At 41.7% G+C, this 19,592-nt stretch overlaps 1 protein-coding gene across 8 annotated transcripts in view; it reads left to right on the forward strand.

Moving 5' to 3' along the window:
- FARS2 (phenylalanyl-tRNA synthetase 2, mitochondrial) overlaps positions 1-19,592 on the forward strand; it is a 249,579-nt gene that overhangs the window by 128,639 nt on the left and 101,348 nt on the right. For all 8 annotated transcript variants that reach the window (XM_055706125.1, XM_055706120.1, XM_055706123.1 and 5 more), the window contains one exon: positions 17,368-17,528. In XM_055706125.1, coding sequence (XP_055562100.1) covers positions 17,368-17,528 — 161 coding nt within the window. The remainder of the gene's footprint in view (positions 1-17,367; positions 17,529-19,592) is intronic.

A 19,592-nucleotide genomic window follows, 5' to 3' on the forward strand; every position in this document is an offset into this window, starting at 1 on the left:
GCTGAACAACTGAGAGGACCTGGAGTTTTTGTTTGTTTTCATGAGGATCTATTGATTTATACCAGGATTATGATGTGAAATACTGTATTATTGGCAGAGGTTTCTGCTTTCTAACATACTAAAGTTAAAAGCCAAATAATTATCTGTAAAAATCTAAAGAAAGAAGGCAAAAAATATTATTTAACATATTTGCAGGGATTGCACAGATTTTACAGGATGGGAAGCTCAGCGGTTCAGCGTGTTAGCTAATCCTATGCAAAATTTAATGTCTTGTGCAATTGAACATCCTATATCTTTAGGAACTTGTAGAAACCCCTGAAGTCTCATGTTTTTATTTTGTTGACTGTAAGCATCTCACTGCAGTACTGTTAAAGGGGGGTGTGGGTGCATGTATGAAGTTTTGTTTTCATTTAAAAAAAAAAAAAGCCCCTACTGAGTGATGGGTTGCAAGACTAAGAGTGCGTCTTAGATTAATAGCCACTTTGCGTAACCTGTATGTCAGGAGCTTGTTAGGTCCCACAATCCCCCAAAGCCCAGGGATGGGCATCTGGAAATTGGGCACCTCTTCTTAAAAGAGACGTCAGAGCCCCCCCTCTCATCTGTGAAGTAGTGCCATCATCCCAGCAGCTGTGTTAAATACTAATTAGTTTGTCTGCTATGTCTTGAAATTAAGTGCTCCATAAATGACAAGTGACATTTATAGAACTTCTGATTGTGGTTTCACAAGGAAGGTAAGCCAAAGACCCTACTGTAAAAGTTGCCATGTAAAAAGCATGCACCCGAAATTAGGTGCTTAACCATTCACTGCTGAAAGAATTGACAGGGAGTTTGCCTGTAAATGACCTCAGTATGTGTTAGTTTAAAATGTAATCTGTCAAGAAAGAATATCACACTGTCATGTTTTACCTCCATTTTTTTGGCAATGTTATGACACAGTCTTCCAGGCTCCTCTTTTTTAAATCTTTTTAAGCCCACTGAAATCCTGTGTAATAGCTATATTTGAAGTTTTCTGTTGCAATTAGTATTTGGGGCTTTTTCCTAGCTGAAAATTTCTCCCTAGCAAAGACTGAGTATGATTTTCCTACAAAGAATTATATGCACCCACACACAGAGTGACAGAATCAGGTAGGGTCCAAGGGCACCTCCAGAGATCTCTGGTCCAACCCCCTGATCAAAGCAAGTCCGAGCAAAACAAGTTGCCCAGGGCTTTGTTCAGGCAAGTTTTAAATCTCTCCCCAAAAAACCTGTACCCATCTGTCACTCCAGTAAAGCGAGCTGTCCCACCATCACTGTAATCCCAGGGAGGTCATGGCTCTGCAGCGGCACTTAGACTTTTTAATTTCTCCTGTTTGCTTCCCATGCTGCATGCATTTGTGTTCAATCTTCTTTCGCTTTCAGGAGAGAGGCGGAGTATTCCTAGAGCTGGCCCATACCACCTGTTAAAATGGCTGTGGGTTTGAATTGTCTTTAATATTAGCAAGACCCCTTGCCCACCAGAGGGAAGGGTGTTGAGCATATGGTAGTAGAGTGCAGAGTGAGTAATAGGACTTGGGTTCATTCAATCTTCATTCAATTCAATCATCAAGCTGTGCTGGTATAACACGTATTTACAAATACTGTTATTCAGTAAGTTCTGTGGACAGATGCACATAAACTCATTATGTGTGTTCAGATATTTCTTTACAAAATGCAGAAAGGTGCATCAATTGCCAAAAGCTGGCCCCTCTGTGTTTTCATTTTGTTGTGTTTTCTTTTCCCATTTCCTGGGAGATGGGGAGGGTGAGGAGGGGAATGAATTCTTAGGGTACTTTGTGCTGGAAGACTTGATGTGTTATTTGCTGTAAATATGGAGTATGTTAGTTGAGATAACATAGAAAACCTCTGTTAACATTAAAATGCAAAATGAAAAAAGAACAAAAGCACCTTATTATCCTTTCAACCTTAAAAAAAAAAAGAAGAAAAAAAAAAAAAAGAAAAAAAGAAAAAAAAAGAAACTATGTAGCTGGGAAGGGATTAAGAAACTTCAGATAACTGTTTAAAAAAAGTATTTAAAAGGGGGTGGAGAAAGCCAAGAAGAAACAGTTTCTATTGACTTGTTATTTCTTTTTTGGAAAGGTCACTGAAAATTTACACAGTGACAAAATAACAGCCCAATTAGTATCTGTCCTGTAAAACTAAATGTTAATATATTTCAGATTCTCCTCTATTGACAAGTGGGACTGATATTCAAGATGGACTTCTCTAAATGAGTGCAGGGCAAAAATTACTAGACACAGTTATGAGTTTCTATAGCAATTGCTGTCAACTTTCAGACTGTGAAGGAAACAAGATGTAATTAAAAACTATCTGTAGGTCTATTTTCTAGGAAAAGCTGCCTTTTAATTGTATTTCTGATAGCTATAAGAGACACAATTTGATCATGAGAGTAAATCTTAAAAGCACAGGAACCCCTTTATCTGTTGCTTAAAAAAATTCCCAGTGGAAAATAGTATTTCATTGTTATTACATAAAATTATAGAATTAGGGGGTCTAACATTTCTTTTGTCATTCATTTCTTTAAGTGTCAGTGGCATTACTTTTCCAAAATTAAGTTTGGTGCATAACAACAGATTAATTACCAACTGTGAAGAAGGAACATTAGCTAGAGAACTAGCAACTCTTTTTGAGAAAGGAATCTCTTTAATAAGGAGGTTTAAATTGCAGTTCTTCAACTGAGCGAGAGAAATTATTTTTCTTAATATATTCATTCCTCCAGAAAGAAAAGTAGATGAATAGTCTTTTCTGTTAATTCACTTAAATATTTTAACAGTGAATTAAAATACCATGTAATCAAAGCAGTAACCTTTCATTTATGTTGTATGTATATCAGAATATTTTCATTCTTATAGTCCTTGAGGAAGATGCAAAATTCACTGAATGAAGCTTGGATCTGTCCCATGGAGGTGCTGTGATACTCGTGCATACCAATTACACACTTGAGCACACCACCCTTTCCCCACCAAGGCAGGGGTCTGTCTTCTGTGCCTCTGCCCTGTGCATGGCACAAGGTGGTGTTCAGTGAGGAAGGAACTTTCCTCTACCTTAATGAAGTCTGTGTGGGATTTTTTTCTCTGTCTTCCATGGACTTCAGATTATATCCTCCTGTAGTTTTGAGTCAACTTCCAGTCAAGTCTAATTTCATCTTTAACCCACCTTATTTGTAGTTTTGATTGCTCATTGAAGGAGGCCATTGTGTCAGGAGGAGCGGAAAAAGGCATACAAGAGGTGTGTACCTGTGTTCAGTAAATAGTACTCTTTCTCAGAGGCTGTGCCTGTGAATAAGGTACAGCACTGCTTGGGCGAGGGGTTCAGGCACATTCATCCACAGGAGTTTGTTTTGCTCTGGCTTCCTCTGGCAACTTGCAGTTAGGGCGGGCTCACTGGTACCATGACTTGCTGTCAGCTGAACTTGTCTGGTGCACCCTGTGATGGGCACGGGCTGAGTCAGGCTCTCTGCAGTTCAGTCCAGGGCTATAGGCATCCATCAACACCTTCCCAGGATGCAGGAGGCTCGCTAACTCGAAACCTCCATGCTGTGTCTCAGCGAGATTGAGAGAGAGAAACCTTCTTGGTTGGAAAGCTGGTGTCCTTGGGGGGAGCAGGGTGGAGGGCAGTTTAGGAGGCAAAGGACATTGCTAAATTTACTACTCATCCTGGGAAGGACCACTATCTGGTTGAGTTTCCAGGATGATCGTTCCTCTGTGGATTAATTGGGACTGCTGGGTGGAGGATTCTGCTCCTGCAAGCGTCTGCCCCATTAAGGCAGTAGTTGGGAAGAATGGGACAGGTGCCTTTAGTGACAGCAGGAAAGGACAGTCTGCGAGCTTGAATCCTGCTCTGCCTTCTCTTGCTTCCTGAGGGAAAAAGTTCCTGGTTGAGTGTAGGAACATCTCCTAACTCAGACTTTTCACATGTGGCCACTAACTGGGTGCTTTTTTATTGTCCCAGTGCCTGACCTGAGACCATGGGCTCTGATCTGTAGAAGCATTCAGTGCTCACAGCTGCAGCTGTAATAATAGGAAGCTGTACTTTTGAGCATATTAAACACTGTGTATTGCTTGGTGTTGGGCAATGTCACATCCCAGGTATCTCAGGCTGGGAGCTGTCCTGGTTTCAGCCTATTATTTTCCAAAAAGGACTATTGTGGTTTAATCCCAGCCAGTGACTAAGTACCATACAGCTGCTTGCTCACTCCTCCCCACAACGGGATGGGGGAGAGGATCAGAAGATAAAAAGTTAGAAAACTCGTGGGTTGAGGTAAAAACAGTTTAATAGGCAAAGCAGAAGTTGCACGTGCAAGCAAAGCAAACCAAGGAATTGATTCACTACTTTCTGTTGGCAGGCCGGTGTTCAGCCATCTCCAGGAAAGCAGGGCTGCTCCATCACATATAATGGTTACTTGGGAAGACAAACGCCATCACTCTGAATATCCCCCCTTCCTTCTTCCCCCAGCTTATACACTCCGCATGACATCATACAGTATGGAATATTCCTTTGTTCAGTTCGGGTCAGCTGTCCTGGCTGTGTCCCCTCCCAATTTCTTGTGTCCCTCCAGCCCTCTGGCTGGCAGGGCCCAAGGAACTGAAAAGTCCTTGACTTAGTATAAACATTACATAGCAACAACCAAACGCATCGGTGTGCTCCCGACATTGTTCTCACACCACATCCAAATCACAGCACTGCGCCAGCTACTAAGAAAATTAACTCTATTCCAGCTGAAACCAGGACAGTATCCACCCTTTATTCCATACCATATGACATCAGGCTGAGTATATAAGCTGGGGGAAGAAGGAAGGGAGGGACATTCAGAGTGATGGCATTTGTCTTTCCAAGTAGCCATCATGTGCAATGGGGCCCTGCTTTCCTGGAGGTGGCTGAACACCTGCCTGCCAATGAAAAACAGTGAATTAATTTCTTGTGTTGCTCTGCTTGCACGTGCAGCTTTTGCTTCACCTATTAACTTGTTTCTATCTCAACCCTGGAGTTTTACATTCGTTTACGATTCTCCGCCCCATCCCTCTGGGTGAGGGGGGAGTGAGCAAGCATCTGCGTGGTACTTAGTTACTGTCTAGGTTAAACCACGACAGCAGCAAAAGTAATAGATGTGTTTGGTATTAAAGTCTCTGTGCCCAAGTTCCCAGTCTGCAATACAGGAGGCAGGAGTACTTCCTCGACTCACCGAGACATGTGGAAGAATAAAAAAAAAAAGTCCTTAGTATTTTTCAAGCATTTAAATATTGTGGAACTGAATGCTTCATTGGGAAGCTCATAAAAGAAAGAATGTGTCTTCAGAGCTGTGCTTGAATATTGCTCAGTGGGTAATGCACTTGGGGTAAGTGTTCCGCAGTGCAAGCAGGGATCGTTAACCATTGCCTCTTCTCTGTACTGATCAGAGCAAAGTCGTGTGGAAAGATTGATACTTGTTTGTCTCACAGAAGACAACATCATAATTTATTTCTAAGATGAGAGCATCTTAGTGTTCCTCAGGCAACCTTAATTCTAGCATTTCAGAATATCTGAATATTTCACTGAAACACCAAGTGTTGTGTTAAGGCTCACTTTTGTGGGCCGTTTCCTGGTTGTTGTAAATTGAAAACTGAAAAATGGAGATATTATGTTGTATATCACCACATTCTTATGAGTCATCAGTGTAATATAATTACAAGCTTTGTAGAGTAATTCTGTGTGTATATACCTCCATAATTATTACACATACAAAAATATTAGATATAATTGAGAGTTTATATGAACATAGTGGGAGAATCATGATTCTTTTCAAACAGCTCTGGAAGTTGGAGTGCTTTATGTGGCAGTCTTTGCCTTTGAATGCTTTTTATGAGGAAAATACCTCCTCCTTTAAAGGTATATAAAGCTGTTCTGTGTAGAGGAATTATAGAGGAATGAAGGCAGGTTAATTAACATTGATAATATACAGCTGTGGGCTTGCTTCAGCGGCGGTGGGTTGGCTGACGTGGATAATGTACAGCTGTGGCTGGTTCCTGCTAAGTAGTGAAATAGCTCTAAGGGGTATGGAAGAGGAGCACGGGATGAAGAGAGACCCAGAAGAAGCAGAGGGAGAAGAAAGAGCACCCCAGATGTAGGAGGGACAAGGAGAGGCCCTGGGAGAAGCAGGGGGCCCAGATGAGGAGAGGCTGGCTGGAAGAGGAGCTGGGAGAAGGAAGAACCCGGACGCAGCAGCAGCAAGGAGCAGTGTGGACTGGCCTGAGGAGGAAGAAACAGCACGGACAGTAGATGATCCTTTGGGACCTTGTGTGAGACTGATGGTGGTGCCAAGGCATGAGAAGGCTGGTGTGGGGCGGTAAAAGCCTTGTTGCAGCTGGCTAGTTTTGATAGCGCTGCGTCAGTTCTGTTTTGTGCTGTTGGTCCCTGTGTGAGAGAGTAAACTGTCCCATGCAATACGTACACCTAGGGAGTGGGTAGTTAAGGGGTTATCCTGCAGTCCATCCTTTTGCAGTGAGCATTCCCTTCATTTCAGGCTGTTAGTGGTATAACTCTGCTTGGCAACCCTAATTCCATTAATACATTGAGAGGTTGGTTGTGGGGTGCAACATGTTTACATAAGCACATTTGTACAGCTGGACGTCATCAGTGTATCAGTAACTTAGTTTAACACATAATATAGTGTTAATGCACACCAGGTGTGCAAGTGTCCCTCCCCAGCCCAGTACAGGACAGCTCAGCCAGGTTAGGTGTGCTGTAGATGTGCTTCATACCAGCAGCACAACTTCTTGCTGCTGGACTTGCACTGACACAGACCTTCTGCTGATGAAAAGTTACATCATGAAGAAGAATTACTTCAAGCTTTCCAAAGAAAATCAAGTTTTACTGGTTGACTCTGTTGCGGACACATTGATGTTGTCTAATAAGGTAATAGTTTGGTTTTCATTTTAGCAAAGCATGTACTTCCCTGGATGCCCATCATGCCTGGGAAAGCAGCCTTACATGTAAAATGGGACGTTTTGCTGTTGGTACACTTTGCTAGGAAATGTTATTAGAGATAGATGGCATAAAACAGGGATTTTAAAGTGTACATTGAAAGACTACATATAAACTTAATTTTGAACGTATAAAATAGCAGTGATATCTTGCCAAGATATTAGTCCCTGAGGGGAAAGCAAGTTCTTGTAGGATTCTTCTCCTTTTCTATTGATTTCATTTACTGTAGTTGTTGTAGTCATGCCATTTTGCTAGGAAGAATTGCAGAGCATAAACTGCTTCACTTGTATATTTTATTCCTTGTGCACCTGTGTCCGTCATCTTTTACATGCCTTGTCAGCTGCATGGTGAGAGTGCGCAAGAAGCCTCTGCAAAATGTACAGCTACGGCGCTTCCACAGATTATTTCCAGGACTTCAGACAAAACTCTTCTTGTGTCTTTTCCTAAGATCTTCTTGTATAGTTTATATGGGACTTCACAATTACATTTCTTCAAACTGCGATAATGTAGAAGCTGGTAATACTGTATTATGTGAAACTCCTTCAACCACTTTATGCCAAATTGTAATACAGTTTGTCACTTTTTAAGAAATCATTATTTTTCATAAATAAATGTGCTGCTGCCAGAACTCAGGAATTTTGTACAAATTAGAAAATAGAGGAAAAAAAGTTAATTTGAACTTTTAAGGAACAGTTATTTCCTCTTCAATATTTTTTGTCACTTCATATGGAGGTGGTGGGTTAATCTTAAAAATAATCTCTAATTTAAATGTACTACTTGTAAGCAAGAAGACATGGAGGTCTGGCTGTGATCCTGTAGTATTACTGGTGAATAAGATTATTTGAAATAAATGAAATCAATTATAAATTTTTAAAAGTGGCTATAGGCACTTTTTGCAGTGCAGGAAAAGGGAGAATAAGGACAGGAGAGTAGTCAAAACGTAATTTCTATTGTATTTGTGTCATATGAGTTCCTAAATCATGAAAGAGGTTACTAGAAATAATGAAACTAATTAAAAGAAATCTGAGAAAGGAATCCAAAAGAGAAATTAATGTGAGGTGATTACTCAGAGATGAAAGGTTTTTGTCTCTTCCTTGTAATTATACAGGAATGCTTATTTCATGATAAAAATTGAAGCTGAAATGGACACATAGGGTCAAATTCATCTATTCTGATTTACCTGTCTAAAATTTCAGTGTTTTGTCTGTACATGTCTTATGACGGAGTAAATAATTATCTGTGATTCTCTCTCTCCCCGTTTACGGTAGAGGTGAAGGGACTGGCTTAGACCAGATACCCAGCAATGCATAGTGGTGCAGTAGCCAGTGATGTCACCTGGAATTGGGCTTCTGCTCAGCATCTCTTTGCAGATGCCTCTGCTTCCACTTGGAAGTCTCCCCAAATCCAGAGAGAATATGCTAATAGCCATCGACCTGTTAATGACCAGGTACAATTTCAAAATAGGAACTGAGTACGAGGGAGAACTTTTCTGCCTTCAGTGAAACCCTTAGGTTCCTGCCGCGGAAGAGTGCTGGGCACGGCAGTGCCATTCCACGGCATCGCTGAGCAGGAGTGGGGTTAGGCACAGCTCGAGTCCTTTCCCAGGTGATGCAGTTCAAAGGGTCGTGGCTGCACAGAAGTCAAGCAGTGTGCTTCAAGTGAAATAAACTTATTTGTAAGTTCAGGTTTTGCTCCATCTTAGTGTTCCTGGGAACATGGGCATGAGAGAGAAAATGGAGGAGATTTTAGGCCCAGGCAGAAGAGCAGGTTGTGGCTCGTTACGCCTTTTCCTGAGGCACAGAATTGAGTTTCTGGAGGTGTTTGTTAGTGCTACTGCTGTATACTTTCCTTTTTATGCATGCCTTGTGTACAGAATGTACCAGGCGACTAGTTGAGCATCCATAGGTATATTATAGATGCAGATAAAGAAATTTGCAGGTGGCCAGGTTGGCAAATCCAACTGGAAACACTGTACTCGGGGGCAATGTAGAGAGAAATCTAAAAGTCCTTTTGTGATATCATCTGCAAACCCCACTGGTAGTGTCTGATCTCATATATAGTAATGACTTCCTGTAATTATATATTTAAAGCATATCTGTGTCTTTGAATAGTGTGAGACATATTAACAGAAATTATTTTGCCCAGGAACATGCAATGGTCAATTTTTTTTCAGATGGGAGATCAATAAGAAGGCATGGCTTGGAAAGCCAGTCATGCTTTGAAGAGCCTTTTGTGAGCAAAAGTGAGAAACACCCTTCAAGCTGTTGTAACAGAGGGCTGGTGGAGTAGTTCTCTAGTTAGATGAAAGGAAAACTGGGGATAGTGCTTCTGAACAAAGATTTTTCCAGCCTCTGCTATATGACAATACATTTAGGTACACCTGGACCTTTCATGCTGTGATTTTTTTGAAATTACTGAATTGTGTGTACCTGGAACCTTGTCAGAACTTACACTATAGTGGGATTATAATGGAATTCATTGTGTTGGAGTATATATATGCTGCAGTTCAGTATGAAATCTTTTTATTGCTTTATCATGAGAATGCTGAACTACTATTGACAGAAACATTTTGAAATTCAGTGTTCTACACTTATTAGGTGCCTTACCTAAACAATTCTAAGAAAGGAAGGACTGTTATCCCAGCCCCAGTTGTAAGGCCAGTGATGCCTATGTGATCATGAGGCTTTTGATGAGTTTCTTCCAAAGAATGAGTTTGTGGCAGAAGAGTGTAGATGTTAAATCATAAACCTTATCTGTCTATTCTTTTTGAATATTGTAGAGCCAAGGAACCCCCATCATGAGCCCAAGGCTTCTTTATGGTAGGTGCTGTAGAAACATAAAATACGGTGTCAGTCCCTGCCTGTAAAAGTTAAATTTACTGTGCAGTGTCAGGCTTTCAAAGTAACCATAAGACTGTGCTGCTACCAGCTGAATACGGTTTTTAACCTTTTAATATATACAGCTATTCTGATCATTGAACAGGAATATCAAACAAATGCTAATAGCATCCCATGCTGTGATATATAAACTGCTGCCTCTGTATCTTTTGAAGATGTCTTAATCCCTTGAAGATTGTATCACGTTGTGATGGTCTTTGTGCTCTTGTTCATTGCTCTGCCTGTTGTTATTGAAGAGAAGACCATTTTGTAAGACCCTTAACAGTCAACTTCGGTGTTGGTGAAATTTTGCCAAGAAAGTTGCATCTGGGGGCAGTGAATATATGTGGAGTGAATTTGTCCAGCTGTACTTATACCCCTGAAAAAATGAGATTCGTAATTGAATTTTTGAACTGTACTGTAGACATGGTCTTTCTGCCAAGTGTCAGCCCCTCATGTATTTCTTTGTGGCTTTTACTTTTTCAAATCTACATGACCCCAACGTCTAGGGAGATTTAATGGTATTAAAAGACCCAAAACCTCAAAATCCAACTTTGCCTGAATGAACAAAACATTATAAAAGGAATTGGAATTTGCTTTTACCCACACAGAACGAAAAGAGCAATACTGGAACCCATAGGCAGAGCTAGGGGAAATAGACCCAAGGAGTCAATTCATTTTTTGCTGTGTGACATAAATTAGGACAGCAAATTGCACTTTCCTCCATGGAGAATGCCCAGTCTTGAGATATGCAGGGATAAAGGGAAAAAAACACCACAACTCAAAAATGAAGCAAGCCATTTGTTCAGATATGTAGGCTGAAGTACAGAGAAAAAAGAAGACCATATACCATAAAAGTGTTTGTACTTAAGGACTGATATTTTGTATTGCTCTTGGGAGTTAAGTGGATATTTTATCGTATATAATTTGAAAGGCTGAATATTATTGCAGTGTATGGTTGTGAACTTTGAAAAGAAATTTTAAGTGAGTTTCTGTTTAATGGTGGTTTTGTCATGGATTTTGATGTGAATGCTTAGGAGTGCTTGTGCGAATGGGAGAAGTGGACTTGGGTGAAGATAGGAAGATGGAAAGGAGCGAGGAGGGAGAACTGAGGAATTCATAACTTCAGAAGCAGAAAGATAAAAGAATTGGAAACTAAAAGTGTCAGTCCAAGGTGGGGAAAAAATAGAGGAAGTTCTTCCTTGGTGTTGCTTTAGTTCACTCTTTCCTCTTCTTGCTAATCTGGTTTTCCTGTCCTCTTGTGCTCTGGTCATCCATTTTTCCCTGTCAGAAACGTTTTCCTGGCAGCTATTTGGCCTGCTAAAATATTGGTAAAATAGTACAATGTATGTTAATTACATATTAGAAGAAAGTTGAATATGGTAGATGGCTTCCCTGGATAGAAATTTTTTAAATATGCTGTTCCTTTAGTATATACCCAGTTATTTTGATTATGGAACAAAAATAAACATACATATTAAAAACTTAATCAAAACCTTTAGTGCTTTTGCTTAGTTTTCAAGTGAAGCAAACAGCACAGATCAGTCTGACCCAGGAGACAGAGCTGTGGTCTCAGAGTGACTATTATTGTTAGAAAATTATTCCACATACGAGATTTAGAAAGATAAGTTCTTTTTCCACAGAATAGGCATAATTGAATGTTTACTTCTTTTCTTGAGGAGTGGCTCACTTAGCATGCATAGTCTGAAAGCCAAGTCCTTATTTTAGGAGGTAATTTAAACTGAATTGCACACGGGAGCCTGAATGCATCAATTTAAGGGAGTTAGAGAATAATACGACATTTTTGATTTTTGTTTTTGTTGAAGAGAGTAGTTCAGAAGGAAACTTCAGTAAGCTTTTGGGCCTCAGTTGCTTAATGTCCCGGCCATCTGACCCTGAACATTCAGAAGGTCTTCTGGATTAGACTGACACCTGCGTATTCTTTTTTCCATGTAAACCCTTTGACTCCCAACATACAAGAGTTTTATCTGAAGTAGGAAATAGTTTTAAATGGCTTATTTTTAACACAGGTAAATGTAGCTTTTATAAAACATTGGTTTTACTGAGGGTACTGAGGGAGCTGACAGAGGAGCTCTCCAAGCCACGCTCCACTGTTTTATCAACAGTCCTGGCTAACTGGGAAGGTCGTGGAAGACTGGAGGTTAGCCAGTGTGGCACCCATCTACGAGAAGGGCAGGAAGGAGGATCTGGGAAACTACAGTCCTGTCAGCCTGACCTCAGTGCCGGGAAGGTTATGGAGCAGCTCATCCTGAGTGCCATCATGCGGCACGTGCAGGACAACAGGAGGATCAGGCCCAGCCAGCGGGGGTTTGTGAAAGGCAGGTCCTGCTTCATGAACCTGATCTCCTTCTATGACAAGAGGACCTACATAGTAGATGAGGAAAGGCTGTGGATGTTGTCTGCCCGGACCTTAGTAAAGCCTTTGACACTGTCTCCCACAGCATCTCCTGGAGACTGGCTGCTGGTGGCTGCGACAGGTGTGCTCTAGGCAGGGTGAACAGCTGCTGGATGGTCGAGCCCCAAGTGTGGTGGTGAACGGAGTTACCTCCAGCTGGCAGCCGGTCACAGGTGGTGTTCCCAGGGCTCAGTGCCAGGGCCAGCTCTGTTTAATATCTTTATTGACGATCTGGTCCAGGGGATCAAGTGCACCCGCAGTCAGTTTGCAGATGACACCAAGCTGGGGGGGAGTGCTGATCTGCTGGAGGGCAGGAGGCTCTGCAGGGGGATCTGGACAGGCTGGACCAATGGGCCGAGGCCAGTGGTGTGAGGTTCAACCAGGCTCAGTGCTGGGTCCTGCACGTGGGTCACACCAGCCCCACGCAGCGCTGCAGGCTGGGGGCAGAGTGGCTGAAAGCCGCCTGGTGGGAAAGGGCCTGGGGGTGCTGGCTGACAGGCGGCTGGGCATGAGCCGGAGTGTGCCCAGGTGGCCAAGGAGGCCAGCAGCATCCTGGCTTGTATCCAAACAGTGTGGCCAGCAGGACAAGGGCAGTGATTGTCCCCTGTGCTGGGCCCTGGTGAGGCTGCTTCTTGAACCCTGTGTTCAGATTTGGGTCCCTCAGTGCAACAAAGACACTGAGGTGCTGGAGCGTGTCCAGAGACGGGCAACGGAGCTGGGGAAGGGTCTGGAGCACAAGTCCTGTGAGGGGAAGCTGCGGGAACTGGGGGTGTTTAGTCTGGAGAGGAAAAGGCTCAGGGGGGACCTTATTCTCTCTACTGCTGCCTGAAAGGAGGCTGTAGGCATGGGGGTGTTGGTGTCTTCTCCCAGGTAACAAGTGGCAGGCAAGAGGAAACAGCTCAACTTGCACCAGGGGATGTTTAGGTTGGATATTGGGAAAAATTTCTTCACCGAAAGGGTGGTGAAGCATTGGAACAGACTGCCCAGGGAGAGTAGAACCACTATCCCTGGAGATATTTAAAAGAACATGTAGATGAGGTGCTTAGGGACATGGTTTAGGGATGGACTTGGCAGTCCTGGGTTAATGGTTGGACTTAATGATCTTAAAGGTCTTTTCCAACTGAAATGATTCTATGGTTGTCTGACTTAGCTCCTTTATATGAGCTTTTAGCACTTTCTTTAGAGGATCCTGAAAGTGGCTGGACATAAGATGGCCCACAAGAATGGCTTACTGAGTATATTGTGGAGTTTCTGAAAAAGAAGACTGAAATGCTGAAAGACTGTTGCTCTCTTGAAATTGATGAGGTGACTGCTGCTGCTACTTCTGACAGTGTACGAATAGCGTACTTGGCAGTGTTAGGTTTACAGCTGGACTCTATGATCTTAAGGGTCTTTTCCAACCTAAATGATTACCTCATTGCTGTGGCCCTCATGTAGAATATGCATTCCTATTCTGTAGTAATAAGTAAATATTTATTTTGCAGAAGCTGTTCTTCAAAGCCTTGTTCATAAGCTGTCCATTAACCACATAGAGCTCAAATGTGGGCATAGTTCTTTGTTTCAGGAATTTCTGATGTTATGTGTCAAATTACACGTTCAATATGTCTATAACTTTCTACAGTGTTTAAAACATTGATTTGATTTATAAAACATGATGTGTAGTCTGTGTATACTTGAGAATCTGACCACCCCTCTTCCCACCATTTTAATTCCTGAACTTGCTCCACTGACATCCATGGTTGGGACTGAAAGCAGATCAAATTCAGGTCTTTGCTTGTGGAACTCATGCCAGCTTTCAGCAACATGCCCTTTGGGTATATTCATTTTTGGGTATTTTGTGAAGAACACCTTGTATGCAGGCTGTTGTATGCTCCTGACTTTGCCTCAATCCAAGATCAAAATTTAATTTCTTTCACTTTTCAGTAACTGCTGAGTATAACAATTTGAAGACCCAATTTAGGCTCTATTGAAAGAAAGATTTCTTTATTGGCAGTTTTACAGGAGCAGCGAAAGTTGTTAAATAAAAGCCAGCATAGATATAAAAATAAGTGTGACTGGAGTGTATAACAAAAAAGTTTTGTCAACCTGTTCCTAACACTACGTTAAAAAATATCCCTTAAAAATTCTGTACAGTGCAAAAGACCTTGCCTCACACTTGAGAAAGTAAACATTTCTGTCTGTGGGTATTTTGAGGGTTCAGATAATCCATGAGTTCTGGCAAGTCATTATATATGCCTCAGTGAGTAATTACAAAGCTTCCCATCCTGGCTGATCAAATTTAACCTTCATTTAACAACATTTTTTTGAGAATAGCTTGATTGGTCTACATTTAAGTGTAAACAGTTTCATCTGGGCTCAAAGCTTAAGAGCAGGACAGATAGACATGACTTCTCAAGAAAGATAAGGACTCGAGCTCCCCTGTAAGAGACAGCTGTAGTGATGGAACCTTCTGGAGTCAGACTGGACTGTCTCAGCCTCCAGTGTGGGAAGCCAGTCAAACCATTTTACCCTTTAGTTTTCCATCTTTAGCTACCTGACATGCAAAGCTTCCAGCAATTTTCTTCTGGTGGGTAGTCAAGTTTTTCACGTGAGGCAGCAGGAGCCTGGCAGCATGCAAACCTTTGAGGGCCAGTTGGGGAAAGCTCGTATGTCAGGAAAGCTTTATCCATTGGGCTGTGTTATTTCAAGCAGTGATGCTATGATTGCCCCACCAGGTCTCTGGAATCTGCTACTTTGGCCAGGTCTCCATCAGAACCTCAACCTGTTTTTTGCCACATTTAAAGCTGTTCTATGTTCATTCTTTCTGTCATGTTGACTCACATTCACTTGACTTCTTTGCATAGTACTTGCCAAAATTCAGTGTATTTAAACGTATATGCGTGCTGTGAAAAGCTTTGGGTTGCTCTCTCACTCAATAAGGTGGTTAGCTGCACATGTAACTTCTAAGCCACCTGGTCATTTCCAGTCACAAATGTGTTTAGACGGGTCCTTTAATCTGGAGCTCCCCAAGGTAGTTCTTCAGATGCTTTGAGTCAACACTACATACTACATTGACTTGGAGCTTTACAAATAGGAAGCTGGAGAAGAGATCAGAAACTAAATAACTGGAGATGTGGAGCACACTGGAGATTTGCCAGTGCTGATTTGAGAAGGAATTCTAATTACCTGAATGTTCTATGTTTTTTTCTCTTCTCTCCCTGCCCACACACCCCCACCCCCAAGAAGAAGGAGTTCGTCACTGCTAGGACTTTGACTGTGGACACTTGAGAATTTTGTGGTTTGAAGGCTGATAATTGTATGAGGATCATCTAAAAGACAAGTTCCTGGGGACTTCCACTATTCATTTGATAAACTACTTTGAAAAGTCAGAAAGTGCAAAATCTTGCCTAGGGGCACACAAGGGACAAGGCAGGATATCCAGACTCCTCTAGGAAGTACTGTTGTGAAGTTGACCAAATTCCCATGGCAGTGAAATACTGCTGAGGTTGCAGATGAGGCACAGAGGAGTTCTTATAAGGACTTGATATTCCAGATAAATAAGAAGGTTCATAGAATCATAGAATGGTTTGGGTTGGGACCTTAAAGATCATCTAGTTCCAACTCCCCTGCCATGGGCAGGGACATCTTCCACTGGACCAGGTCTCTCAAAGCTGAATCCAGCCTGACCTTGAGCAATTCCAGGGATGGGGCATCCACAACTTCGCTGGGCAACCTGCTTTAGTGCCTCACCGCTCTCACAGTGAAGAACTATAAATTAACTCAAATTAATCAATTAATTCAAATTAATTGAAAGAATTAAAGCCATGACTGTGTGATCTTTTCCCAAGCTTGTTGTGCCTGCCTCTATTTAAACAGAACTCTGGACTGTTTTGTCTCAGCGTTGAGCATGACTGCATACTTCAGGATGTGATCAGTGCCCAAATAACGGGAGCTGTCTCATTTTGGATAGCAGAGGCAGGGGTCTGAAAGTAGACTTCTGCCTCCAGCCTTCTACATGATGGTGGGCAAGCTGCTGAGTTCAAAGTTCCAAAAAAATCAGAGTTTAAATTCATACTGGTGGAGGCAGGTATGGGCTTGGTCTGCCTGGGTAGCTGTGAGTTGTACAGTGATGTTATATGACGCAGGAGCATGCTGCCGGTGCTGATGGTGAAGAGTCAAATCTGTCACACAGGCACACATCCTTTCAGCATAAGTGTGTTTATTTAGGCATTTGTTTAAAGTTTTGAAAAGCTCTGAGCCTTTTCCAGAGCTACTGGGCTCTCAACTTATTTCAAAATCAGTAGGATGATGGCTAAACATGGAGTCGGTTCCTGGTGTTGGAAAAATCCCTATTTAATGACTGTGCTGCTACCCTGTAAATGAAGGAAGGTATGAATATTTACTTTCCTGACAGAAATGTTGCATTGTTAATATCTGTACAGCTCTCCTGTATTAAGTATTCTTGTCTTTTTATATTTAATGCTGCATAAAAGAGGCTTGTGCATGTTGGAGCAGTGGCTTTTCCCAGGGGCAGCAGCCCAGGAGTTCCCTGGTTGGAGGTGTGATGCTAATGAGGCAGTGCCTCACATCCCATTGCTCTGTTTCTTCCAGATGCCTCAAAAGAGGCAATTTTGATCTGCTCAAATGTTGCTAATGATGTTAATACTGCATAGACTTGGCCTGGTCTGTCAGCCCAAGTGAAATACTCTGAAGGGGAAATTAATGTGTACCTCTCTTATAAAACACAACGGAGTCAGATGTGGAGGTACTCTGATCTAAGGATGATAAAGGTAAGTGGTGTATAGCATTATGCAGCATTTCTCAAAGTCTATCTGAAACTTTGGACACAAATTGCCAAGGATGTGGCTTTATTTTAATACTATTTTTGGTTTCTCAGTGATGTGTCCACCCTTGCTGCAGTTCTTGTAATCTTCAAATCTTTCATTTGGCAGTTACCTTGTAGGCTTTTCTGTTTTGCAACTTCACTTTTATATTTTTTTTTCTTGGTAAACAGGTGAACATTTTAACAGCAATTTTTCATGTTGTGAACTTAAGCTCTTGAATTTTTATCTTGTTTGTTTGTTTGTTTGTTTATTGCAGCTGGTGCTCAGGATAAAATTGGCTGGGCATTTGGCTTGGGTTTGGAGAGGCTGGCCATGATCCTGTACAATATCCCTGACATTCGACTGTTCTGGAGTGAAGATGAACGCTTCTTGAAACAGTTTGTTGTGCCTCACATTTGGCAAAAAATAAAATTCCAGGTAAAATAATATATATTATAATGGTTTTCTGTCAGTAAGAAGTATATGTAGCCCCAGAGAATATCACATAATTAAAATTTTGTGCTATTAACAGATTAGCTTTTAAAGCACAGCTTTATAGCTATCATATGTCATGGTTTAACCCCAGCTGGCAACCAAGCATCATACAGCCACTCATTCACTTTCCCCACAGTGGGAGGGGGGAGAGGATCAGAAGATAAAATGTTAGAAAACTCGTGGGTTGAGATAAAAACAGTTTTAATAGGCAAAGCAAAAGTTGCGTGTGCAAGCAAAGCAAAACAAGGAGTTCACTCATCACTGCCCATGGGCAGGCGGGTGTTCAGCCATCCCCAGGGAAGCCGGGCTCCATCACGCGTGATGGGTACTAGATCACTCCAAACATCCCCTCCCTTACTTCTTCCCCCAGTTTATATACTCAGCATGATGCCATATGGTATGGAATATTTCTTTGGTCAGTTTGGGTCAGCTGTCCTGGCTGTGTCCCCTCCCAATTTCTTGTGCCCCTCCAGCCCTCTCACTGAAAAGTCCTTGACTTAGTATAAATGTTACGTAGCAACAACCAAACCCATTGGTGTGCTACCGACATTGTTCTCACACCACATCCAAAACACAGCACTGCACCAGCTTACTAAAAAGAAAATTAACTCTATCCTAGCTGAAAATGGGACACATGATTCTCTGATATACTGCAATAAAATCCAGCTTTAGATGATAACATCTTTTTCAACCAGGTAAAATAGTGAGTTGCTGCTGATACCCAGTGATATAGTAAGTATATATTTAACTCTTAAATTTATCCAGAATAGGGGTTGATTTAACCTTTGTCTGATTTGGGTATGTTCTTGAATTGTGTCCCTAATTCTGTTTCATTATAAAAATGTGCTTGATACTGAACATTCAAATATCATAACACGTTCCCAATTGTTTTCCATTGTTTTCACTTTACAGTCGTTGGAGTCAATGTGAGTTGCGTCGTTAAACTTTGGCAAAATTCTTTGTGAACGTGCCTTGCCACCTTCAGTATGTCAACTCTTTCTTCCAGGTGATAGTGGGGGGAGAGTGCAGGCTCAGTTTGTATGTGTTTTGCAGCTCCTCTGCTGAGGTGATTTTTGTAGTTAGCAACCTTAGGTTACTTTTTGTAGTTACAAAGTAATCCAGCATAACTGGATTGAGTGGAAATGCTACTGCTATAATACTCTGCAGCATGAGCATGGGAAGGTCCAAGTCAGGAGGTATCACTGGTCTTCGGGGGACTTGAGCTGACATAGCTGTGTAGATGCTTGAAAAACTCTGAAGTGCTAAAGCAGCAAAACACTTTTCGCTGCTGCCTTTTACCATTTTACATGCTTTGTTTGTAAACAGCTTGATTGTGTTTATAAAGAATTGAAAAATGTAAAAGAGGAAAACAACGATAGATGATGATATTTGATATTAATGGCAATTGTTCATATATTAGATGGTATTTGTGTAGTCTCCACATGAAATCAGTAGCAGCATCCATTTTTTAATTCATGGCAGTTCTGGCACATCTCTGGTAAAGTCAAAAAGTCAAAATAGTGTTTGGATAGGTTCAGGGATAGGGTGGGTTTTCTTGGTTAGTTTTTTTCTTTTGTTCTGGTTTCATTTTTTGTTTGGAGGTTTTTTGCTGCTAGTGGCATTGGGGTATTCAGATTATCGTTACCACCTACAGAAAGACAGATTTTTGTCACTGTTCATGAAAGTGGGCCTGCCTGTAGGTTTCCCTGATCTCCTACAGAATGTCTGTTATTCTTTTCAATAAGGAGTTCTCAAGTCTCCTTCTTTTCAGCCCATACCTTTCGGATTGGCTTTGCTCTTGAGGAGCACAGATTGTGGCCGTTTTATAGATTGCAGTCTCATCTCTGATGGAACTAAGATGAGATTTCTTACTTGCTTTGAAATTGTGGATCCACATCTCAAACTGATATTAGCAGCAGATTGTTTTTTGTAGGAAAAGCCCAGATTGTCAGAATGATATGGTCTGATGTTGAAGGTGAGCCAAAGAGAGGGATGGGTGTTCTTCTC

This window comes from Falco cherrug, chromosome 3, assembly GCF_023634085.1.
Source record: "Falco cherrug isolate bFalChe1 chromosome 3, bFalChe1.pri, whole genome shotgun sequence".
NCBI classification, from domain to species: domain Eukaryota; kingdom Metazoa; phylum Chordata; class Aves; order Falconiformes; family Falconidae; genus Falco; species Falco cherrug.